A 10,646-nucleotide genomic window follows, 5' to 3' on the forward strand; every position below is an offset into this window, starting at 1 on the left:
AGAAGTTAACTCCACTCAGGGGGCTCTCACGGCACCACCTGCGGGGGTGCGGTGACCAGTCTCCTTGTTATAACAAATCTTTTAATAAAAGTAATACCTTGATTAATTTTGCCTCTCCTCATTATTGACCAAGGGTAGAATTTCCATCACAAAGGTGTCACACAGTGTATGAATAAAAGATAAGGACCATTTGGCTATGGGCCTGTTAAGTTTGTAACCACCAAATATATGAAACTTTCATTAGGTCAGAACATATGTAAAATAAACAGACCTATGTTATAATACAGATATGAAAAGTATAACTAAAGTATCAAACTGACGAAACCATCAACAGAAATAAATTCAGCATCAATTCTAAAATAGAATTTAAAAAATATTGCATAGACAACATATTTGAACATTTCAGGTATTAAAAGGTTTCTTCCATATACACGGAACAAAAATATAAATGCAACATGTAAAGTGTTGGTCCCATGTTCTCTCAAATTTTGTGCACAAATTTGTTTACATCCCTGTTAGTGAGCATTTTCCCTTGGCAGAATAATCCATCCACGTGACAGGTGTGGCATATCAAGAAGCTGATTAAACAGCATGCTCCTTACAAAGTTGCACCTTGTGCTGGGGCCACTAATATATGCGGTTTTGTCACACAATAAAATGAAGTTTTTAGGGAGCGTGTAATTGGCATGCTGACACCAGGAATGTCCACCAGAGCTGTTGCCAGATAATTTCATGTTCATTTCTCTGACATAAGCTTAGTTTTATAGAATTTGGCAGTACGTCCAACCGGCCTCACAACCGCAGACCACGTGTAACCATGCCAGCCCAGGACCTCTACACCTGGCTTCTTCCCCTGTGGGGATCGTCTAAGACCAGCCATCTGGACAGCTGATGAAACTGGGTTTGCACAACTGAAGAATTTCTGCACAAATTGTCAGAGTCTCAGGGAAGCTCATCTGTGTGCTCATCGTCCTCACCAGATCTTTGCCTGACTGCAGTTCGGCATCATAACCGACTTCAGTGAGCATATGCTCACCTTAGATGGCCACTGGCACACTGGAGAAGTATGCTCCTCACGAATTAATCCTGGTTTCAACTGTACCGGGCAGATGGCAAATGATCTGTATTGTGTCGTGTTGATGAGCGGTTTGCTGATGTCAATGATGTGAACAGAGTGCCCTGTGGTGGTGGGGTTATGCTATGGGCAGGCATAAGCTATGGACAACAAACATAGCATTTTATTGATTGCAATTTGAATGGACAGAGATACTGTGCCGAGATCCTGTGGCCCATTGTTGTGCCATTAATCCATTGCCATCACCTCATGTTTCAGCAAGATAATGCACGGCTCCATGTCGCAAGGATCTGTACACAATTCCTGGAAGTTGAAAATGTCCCAGTTCTTCCATGGCCTGCATACACACCAGACATGTCACCCACTGAGCACATTTGAGATGCTCTGGATCGATGTGTACGACAGCATGTTCCAGTTCCTGCCAATATCCAGCAACTTTGCACAGCCATTGAAGAAGAGTGGGACAATATTCCACAGGCTACAATCAACAGCCTGATCAACTCTACGCAAAGGAAATATGTCGCACTGGCTGCATGAAGCAAATGGTGGTTTTCTGCCCTTTCTTCTTTTTAAGGTATCTGTGACCAACAGATGTATATGTATTCACATTCATGTGAAATTCATAGATTAGGGCCTAATGAAATCATTTCAATTGACTGATTTCCATGTAAGACCTATAACACCGTAAAATCTTTGAAATTGTTGTGTTTATATTTTTGTTCAGTGTACATTATTAAGTACATACATTCCAGTACTGGAATAATATCCAGTAAGTTCTAGAAAAAAGGATGGGGAAGAGAAGACAGGACAGATCTAGCATTCAATCATCCTCTACATTACAATGAAATACAGTATGCTCCTATTTGTGACTCAATATCAGAGGTTGCTGTTCAACACGTTGCCTGTTGATACTGTAGTAAATGGGATGAGAAGCATATACTGTCTGCACAATCACATTTTGTCTGAGGCATGACCAGAACCATGTTTTTGCTATAGCTACAGTAGCTCTATATTGACAGTTGGAATACTATCTACATATATCCAGAGTCAGTGACCAACAGTCTGGAAGACTAATAACCAGCAGCCTTGCCCATCTTTCTGGAATCTGAAACGGCTTGGATGCAACCGCTGTCCTTCTCTACAGCATTGACCACGTTGTAGAAGTAATTTTGTTCTTCCACTGTGTGACCAAAATTCTTCAGATCCTCCACCACAGCCTTAGGGAGAGAGGAAGAAAGTGCTAGGAACAGGAGTACAAACACACTGAAGTATGAGAACACTGTATATGGAAACCTGTGAATACTACCTTCTCCGGTGTAAATCTGTGAAAGAGCAACAATATTCTTCACAAACATAACTGAATACTTCTTTAATCGTTGAGTGCCCATGATGTGTGGTGTTACCTTGTCAAAGTCAGGTTCAAACTTCAGTGCGTTTTTGTAATCCACGAACACAACGGGGGCAGCGATGGCCTCCTCCAGACTCTTCCCAAACCACAGGTGGTTCATGAGGGTCTGGGAGAGAGACAGACATACGAGACCATGAGGAGGGAGACTGCTAATACTGTGACTGTATGTGGACTTCAAGTGAATGTTACCATGGTGGTGTGTTTAAGGTACAGAGTGTTTTAGAAACCATACAGTCAAATATTGGTCACACAGTAGATGTATAAACATTAGGTGAGTTTTGGTGTTATTCAGGTATTTGTTATTTGATTACACAAAGTATATGTTGATCAAATATTGTTGTTACCATGGTGACTTACCAAGGCCATCCCTGTGGTGATCATGCTGCCACCTGACCCACCAATCACCAGAGTCTTATACTTGGACTGCAGGACAACAGGGGACATGGAGGAGGGAGGCTGTTCACCTGCAAGCCAAACCATAAAACAAATCATCAAGGAGAGACTACAAAAGCAAATGAAATGTCCAAGAAACTATCAGTTTATTTTACAGCCACCCTTACAAACACTCAGGAAATATTTTGGGAGGGGGGGTCACATTACCTGCAACAATGTGATCTGCCTTCCCACAGAAATCTGCCAACTCATTATTGAGGATGACACCAGTTTTAGGGGAGAAAACTCTGGATCCAAACCTGAGTGAAGGGAAAGATATTTGACAAGTCATTGTGTGTATTGTGAATGTTACATGTGTATACATAGCTAATGCCAATTATACATAGCTGACATAGCCCTAATGATGATTATTGTTATGATTCTACACAGTGTATAACATTAGACTTACATGTGATTGATAGTGCTGGTAACAGAGGCGGCAGTTCCATCCTCAGCTATCACAGACACATGTGTGGTGCCCATGGTGTCCAGGTATGGCGCGATGTTGTAGTACTGAGCATCATGGGTCTCATTACTGCTGATCATGGCCCTGAAGTGGTCAGCAAACTGCTGCTCAGTGAACTTCAATGCTCTCTGGACAAAGTAAGTAAATAGACCTTGATCAGGCAGGTTGGAGTTACAGTATATTGTATATTGCATTACAGTAGCAACTCTCTACTTAGCCACTTCCCATTTCACCCTCCTATCTTATCATGCAGAATGCATGGTTTGCTGTTTTGTGTGTGAGTGATTTGAAAAGCATCTGTTTGACCTGAGGCATGGCTGCAGACTCCTGTGACCCCATGGAGTTAGACACCTATGTGTATACAGCCATGTCTCAGGTCTAGCAGGTTTGCAGAGATGAGACATCTTTTGAACAATTTGTGAAAGAAACACAGGAATATCTGATCATGGTAGGGATGGAAAGTCATTTCAAACTGGAGCACAGCTAAGCTGGCATCAGTAATAGCTGATGCTGCACCCTCCATAATTATCCCTTGTGGCTCAACATGACCCTGAGAGTACTCTGTTGGGATAAAACAGCACTTAGATCATTAAAGATTTACGAGCACCCAGGTCTTGACCTATACTATGTCATGATTTCCTATACGCCTGGAGTCTTGTGGAACTTACTGGTTCTGAGTTGAAGTGTGGATCACGGATGTACTTCCTCAGTCCGTTAGAAAATTTACATGCTTCGATGTAGCGTTGGTAGGTGAGAGTCTTTTGTTTTCCCATCAGAGAAGCTGAGTTTAGGGTGTATTCTATAGACAAAACATAAGGAAAATGTAATAAGGTGGGTTTTCTGCCAGTTTTCTGGTCTCAGGATGCTTTCAATCTTAAACGTTTTATAATCGATTTCAGTTAACCCAAATACTGTATCAATAAGCTAACGATTACTTATATGCTCTAAATAAGAGCATGTCAGTGTTATATGGGTCCATCTTAAAATTAAAAGATGTTATTCAATTCCAACCTTTCATGATGTTGAGGATGAAGCTGAGGATAGCGCCACCTGATGGGGGCGGGGGGAAGTGCATCTGGTACTCTCCTAGAGGAATGGTCCATGCATCTGTCACAGTCACTTTAAACAATTCCAGGTCCTTCATGGATAGTGTTCCACCTAAAATACAGTTACAAGACAGCAAAAACATAAATTGAAATATATTGCTGAGTTAAATCAGCACTCCAAATGCCTATACATACCACAGGCACATTAGAATTTGGGTGTGATCAATGTGAATGCATTAGAGACTTGCAGCTTCCTTGTAATTAAATATATTTGCTATAAAGCAATGCCACAATAAGGAATAGAGGTGATTATCAATAATGGAATTTGGTGTACCTGCTTCTTTTATGTCGCCGATTAAATCCTCTGCTACTTTTCCAGTGTAAAAAGCATCTGCCCCTTGGTTTGCAATGATCTCCAATGTGTCAGCCAATTTTTCAAACTTCACAGTGTCTCCAACCTTCAGCAGGTTTCCATTCTTATCTAGAAACAACTGACTACAGCTCAAATATTATTTTCTTGCAATGTGGTGACAGAATGGTGGCTTGACATTTGCTCTCTTTGAATACGTTTTATGTTATACATCCACACATCTGGGACTCATCATACTGTTTTATTGTCTCACTCTAGGGTGGGCTTTATGAGTTGGATTCCTCCAGTCATTTAGGGTCAATGTGGCTCTTACCATAATGTTAAGTCTTTAAGATCAGGGTGGTTCTTACCGTACTGGTAGGGTCTCATCCGTGTTGATCAGTGGGATAAAGCGGCCCAGGACCTGGGGTACAGGGAAACCCTCTCTGGCTAGCTTGATGGTGGGATGGAAGAGGCTTGCCCATGGGAGTTTCCCAAACAACCTGTGGGCCTGCTCATACCCACGGATCTCTCCAGGGACACCAATCCATTGGCTGCCTGGAACCAGGAGTGGGGGTGGGGGAAATCAGACTTTTTTTCTAGACACTTTTTTCTCTCTTGAAACTGTCTTCGGTCACAGTCATGGTATATTTTATATCCCTGAGATTGCTATCACTTACTGATTATAGCTTGTTTGTCCACTTTCATAAGTGTAAGTAAATCTGGTGTTGTTTGCCTTTTAACATTAACAACATTTCTGCAAGACAAACTTTGAATGGAGTAAACATTGTTTAAGCCTTACATGAGTTGATTTTATTTAGGGATTTTGCTAAGCCATTACATTTTGACTGGCATGGTAATAAATATAATATTTTGCGGAAGATTTCTCTTTTTGTGTTTACAAATGAAGATGAACATTTTCAATAAAGTTTATGTTAATTCATATATATATATATATATATATATATATATATATCAACCTGATGAATGGTATTAAAAACAAAGCCAACTGACTGGCTGTTCACTGTGTGTGCTCTAGGCTTACAGCACACAGCAACATGCAGGACCCTTTTGTCTTGTTCAGTGCATTTATCAATCACATTTTATTGAAAAGGGGAGAAATCAAAAGGAAGCAGCAAAACCATCTGCCTCACAGTGAGAGGAGAACCAGAAGCAGGCTGGCATTTGCAGACAAGCCTGTCAGAATGGAGGCAGGCTTTATGAATGAAACAGGCCAATGGAGGAGGGTACCAGGGGCGTTTCACATGTCTGAACAGGTCTGTTGTCATCATTAAATAAGGACTTTATACCAAAGAATGAAAATCCTTGCTTATAAACCAGCATAGTCGGCTTGTCGCTTGACAGACAGCTTTAATCAGCAAGATCAAGCTGCCCCAGGATTACTGGAGTTCAACAGAATTCCCACCTTCATGCCAACAGGAAAGAAAGCTCGAACAACAAGAAAAACAGCTCCCACCGTAAAGCGGAAGGACATGCTTTTTGACTACCAAAACAAGTCAAGAAAGACAACATTCATGTTCACTCATTTTCACTACAAATACCTGTCATCATTTGGAAGGTGTGTGGGCATCCACTCAGTAGATCAGGGTTAAACTCCTGAGGGACAGTCTCTCTTGAATTGATGATTTTAACCTTGCCTTTGAAATAAAAAAATGTACATGACATGAAAGTTTTTATCCCCCTCTGTGACTTTAACATTTGGATGTCTGTGTGGTATCTCATAGTAGGGGGATGAAGTGTCCTTACCGCTACTGTCCATCACCGTGAATATGGACCCCCCTCCAATGCCCATACTTTGCGGGTTTATGACAGAGGTGCACAGTAATGCAGCAATGGCTCCATCTACTGCTGATCCTCCTCTCTGCAGGATATCTCTGGATGGGGGTTTACATAGCATGTAGTGAGCCTGGCTATTTGTCTGTCTCGATGTGGACTATGCAATAATACTAAGAACCATTAGGCTATAATTAAATTAATCTGATGGCTTCAAACATCACTGTAGATGTATAGCCTCAGTAAAATCTGCTAAGTACTGGATATATACTGTAGCTATGAATGCAAATGCATGTTCATTTCATTTCTTAAAGGTCAGACAATACATAGATACACAAAAAGGTAGTTGCATAGCTGGAGTTGTGTCAGCGATTATATAGTTGATAACTGAATTGTTTCAATGAGCCCTTTGTATCATCTGGTAGGCTGTTTGATTCAGTGTCCTCTGTCTCTGTACAACCCTGTGTGGATGAACCAGCGAGAGCTGGTCAAACCTTTAGCTTTTTGCCATTCTCAGTGCAGGTGGTGCATAAAGCCCTGAAATCCTTAGATCAGAGAAAGCCTGCAGGTCCTGGTCTTCTTGATCCCTGCTTTTTAAATCTGGCATCTGATTTCATAGCTGAACCACTTACATATCTGTTCAATCTAACCCTGGAATGTAATGAAATTCCAAAGATCTGGAAATCAGCATTTGTCCTACCACTTTTTAAAAAAGGGGGGAGATCCAACTCTTAAATAATTATAGGCCAGTCTCAAAGCTGTCACCCCTGGTGAAAATACTTGAAACCCTTGAGAGTGAACAGCTAAAATAGTTTTTATATACTAACTTTATTTTATCAATGTACCAATCGGGCTTCAGGAAGAAGCATAGCACAATTACAGCAGCCATGAAGGTTTTAAATGATATCACTGAAGCCCTTGACAAAAAACAGCACTATGTCTCATTTTTTATTGATCTCTCTAAGGCTTTTGATACAGTTGATCATGCTATACTGAGGCAGAGATTGTCGAGTGTAGGTCTTTCGGAGCATGCAGTTGCATGGTTTGCCAACTATCTGTCTAATAGAACTCAGTGCACTCAATTTAATGGGTTCATGTCTGTTAAATTGTCTGTCTGTAATGATGTGCCCCAGGGCTCTGTACCTGGTCCCCTCTTATTCGCTATTTACATAAACAATTTAGACAAAAATGTGGAAAATGCTCAACTTCACTTTTATTCTGATGATACTGTTATTTATTGTTGTGCCTCGTCTCTCAAAAAAACTTTCCTTGTGTCAATTGAAGCTTATCCTCAATACTGACAAAACACCATTTGTTTAGTTTTCTAAAGCAAGAAATATATATCTGGTATATATTTAACCTATTACTACCTGTCAGGGCAATGAGATTGAGACTAACCTCATATAAATATATTTGAAATTTTAATTGATGATGGCATAAATTGCATAATCAACAACTTTCAAAAAAATTGAAGCTGAAGTTGGGATTTTATTTTAGGAATAAGGCTTCTTTTGAACCCAGAAGGAGGCTAGTATCAGCTACATTTATGGCTTTACTAGACTATGGGGTTATTTTATATATGAATGCTTCTGCTCAGTGTTTGAGATCAATTGACACCCTTTACCATGGCACATTAAGATTGATTTCAAACTACAAAACACTTACGCACCACTGCACTTTGTATACCAGGGTTGGCTGGCCTTCTCTAGCCATTTTGGGTTTGCTACCATTTTATTTGGGCATTTTTATTGTTCAGAAATGTGGTGGGTACGCTCTTCGTTCGCAGGACATTATACTGATAACTGTTCCAAATGTCCAAACTGAATGTGGTAAAAAGGGCTTTTGTGTACTCTGCGCCATCGGCTTGGAACGTCTTACAAAATAATTTTAAACTGGATGAACTTGTCCGGATTGGTGCTTTTAAATCACTGATGAACGATTTTGAGACTGATTCCCTGACCCGGCAATGTTTTTAATTTGCTGTTTTATGATTTTGTTATACTCTTGTGAATTCCATGGTGTTTACTAGATAACATGAAAAGCTACAAGTAATGGTGTAATTTTTTATTTAACCTTTATTTAACCAGGTAGGCTAGTTGAGGACAAGTTCTCATTTGCAACTGCGACCTGGCCAAGATAAAGCATAGCAGTGTGAACAGACAACAACACAGAGTTACACATGGAGTAAAACAATGACTTGGTGCTGCCTATCTTGGCCAGGACGCTCTTGAAAAAAAGAGATTTCAAATCTCAATGAGCCCTTCCTGGTTAAATAAAGCTCAATATAACAAAAAACCGCCTATTTACATTTCTCAACAATGGGGTACTATCTAATAGGCTACTGACCAGTGCAGATGAAAGGGTAGAAGGAGGCCACATTTTTTCATTAAACTGGTAGGCAAGATAGGCAGTAAATCCTAACGTATGAATAACCAAAGTTAGTGATTAGGGTTCAACTTTATCTACTCAAGACTAAATGTGGCCCTGCGCGGCTCTGCGCTTGACGAACGCACATACATATCCGCACCGGACAGCTCCTTTTCTCGGATTTTTAACAGTGAGTGACATTGCCTGTGTTAGAGTCTGAGGAACTGTTTTGACTTTAAGGATTGTCCATTCCTAACATTTGATTAAGTCTAAATTGTACGCTCTATGCGACTGTGCCATTTTTGTTTTTGGAAAACTTGACCATAATACATTTGTCAAATAAATTAATACCAGTTACACCATATCTACAATACTATAATCCACTGTAGCCTACCTAGGGGTAAACGGATAAGCAGTAAGCACTTACCGTCCAATCTTTGAGCATGTTTCCGAGTCTGCGGCTACAGCTGCGCTTCTAAAGACCCCTTCCGTACAAGTTTGCTTGGCGAATGCAGTGCATAAAATAATTATCCCAATCGCGCTCACTAGCGTTAAAGCTATACACGTGTATATTCTTGCTTTAGATCTGGCCATTGCTTGTTTTTTCAGTCCACTCTTATAATTGCGACGGCGTCCAAAACTTTTGTCACCATGTCCTTACTCCGAACGCAGATGGACAGGCAAACTCCTCCTCTTTGACATTGTTCATAGGAGTCACAGGAGAAGATGTTTAAGATAAAACTCGTAGGTTGTTAAATCATACCCATGTCAGCAATGCTCTGGTCCAATGTAGGCAGGGTCATAGTATAATGCGTGGGCGGAGCCCAGAGGAATTATGGAACAGTGGCTCATGTTATCATACCTGGGGGAACTGAGCACCTCCTTGCAATGATGGGCAGTTAGGCTATACAGTAACTGTCTTAAACATAGCCTAACTGGCCAACATTACTCGTAAGTATAGTTCAGACAGTAGGAAAAACAATAACTATAGGTTTATACTGCTAACCACCTTTGCACAGATTACCACCAGCGATTCCACCTAGTATTAGCCCAGAGCCGGTCCTAGCTTTTTGGGGGCTCTAAGTGAAATTTAGTTGGGGGCCCTGTCATGCCAAATAATGTCCCCTGGCCAATTAGTGTCCCCCTGTACTTCACAATGGGATTCGATAAACTATTAGCGTCCGTTGCCATATCAACGCTGTGATAACCTAATGATTAGAATTTTGGAGATCATTATGGCCCAAATGAAGGCTATGCAAAAAAATGCTATTTTCCACGAGAATTTCGCTGTTTAAAAACCTCTTAAAGGATACAACCCTTTTTTTCAATTTTTGCCTAAAACGACATACCCAAATCTAACTGCTTGTAGCTCAGGATCTGAAGCAAGGATATGCATATTCTTGATACCATTTGAAAGGAAACACTTTGAAGCTTGTGGAAATGTGAAATTAATGTAGGAAAATATAACACAGAACTGGTAAAAGATCATACAAAGAAAAAAACATGCAGTTTTTTTTTGTACCATCATCTTTGAAATGCTAGAGAAAGGCCATAATATATTATTCCAGCCCAGGCACAGTTTTGGATTTTGGACACTAGATGGCAGCAGTGTATGTGCAACGTTTTAGACTGATCCAATGAACCATTGTATATCTGTTCAAAATTATGTATAAAGGCTGCCCAAATGTGCCAAATTGATTTATTAATAC

At 40.4% G+C, this 10,646-nt stretch overlaps 1 protein-coding gene across 1 annotated transcript; it reads right to left on the reverse strand.

Moving 5' to 3' along the window:
• Positions 1-1,765: 1,765 nt before the first annotated feature.
• Positions 1,766-9,733, reverse strand: LOC124033345 (glutathione hydrolase 5 proenzyme-like). The gene is made up of 12 exons (XM_046345351.1): positions 9,365-9,733; positions 6,544-6,671; positions 6,339-6,434; positions 5,148-5,334; positions 4,762-4,922; positions 4,393-4,539; positions 4,050-4,180; positions 3,325-3,509; positions 3,084-3,175; positions 2,841-2,947; positions 2,479-2,589; positions 1,766-2,292 (listed from the first exon to the last, which is right to left on the reverse strand). Exons 1-12 carry the CDS (start codon positions 9,529-9,531, stop codon positions 2,146-2,148), a joined length of 1,659 nt encoding a protein of 552 aa, XP_046201307.1. The 5' UTR covers positions 9,532-9,733; the 3' UTR covers positions 1,766-2,145.
• Between the last annotated feature and the right edge of the window lie 913 nt (positions 9,734-10,646).

The sequence above is a fragment of the Oncorhynchus gorbuscha genome, linkage group LG04, assembly GCF_021184085.1.
Source record: "Oncorhynchus gorbuscha isolate QuinsamMale2020 ecotype Even-year linkage group LG04, OgorEven_v1.0, whole genome shotgun sequence".
In the NCBI taxonomy this organism is placed as follows: Eukaryota; Metazoa; Chordata; class Actinopteri; order Salmoniformes; family Salmonidae; genus Oncorhynchus; species Oncorhynchus gorbuscha.

Coding starts and splice junctions, on each gene's coding strand:
- LOC124033345 (XM_046345351.1), bottom strand. CDS start 9,531: ATGGCCAGATCTAAAGCAAGAATATACACGTGTATAGCTTTAACGCTA. Junction 4,540..4,761: donor CGGCGACATAAAAGAAGCAG/GTACACCAAATT, acceptor ACTGTATTTTAG/GTGGAACACTATCCATGAAG. Junction 2,948..3,083: donor GGCAGATCACATTGTTGCAG/GTAATGTGACCC, acceptor TTTGGCTTGCAG/GTGAACAGCCTCCCTCCTCC.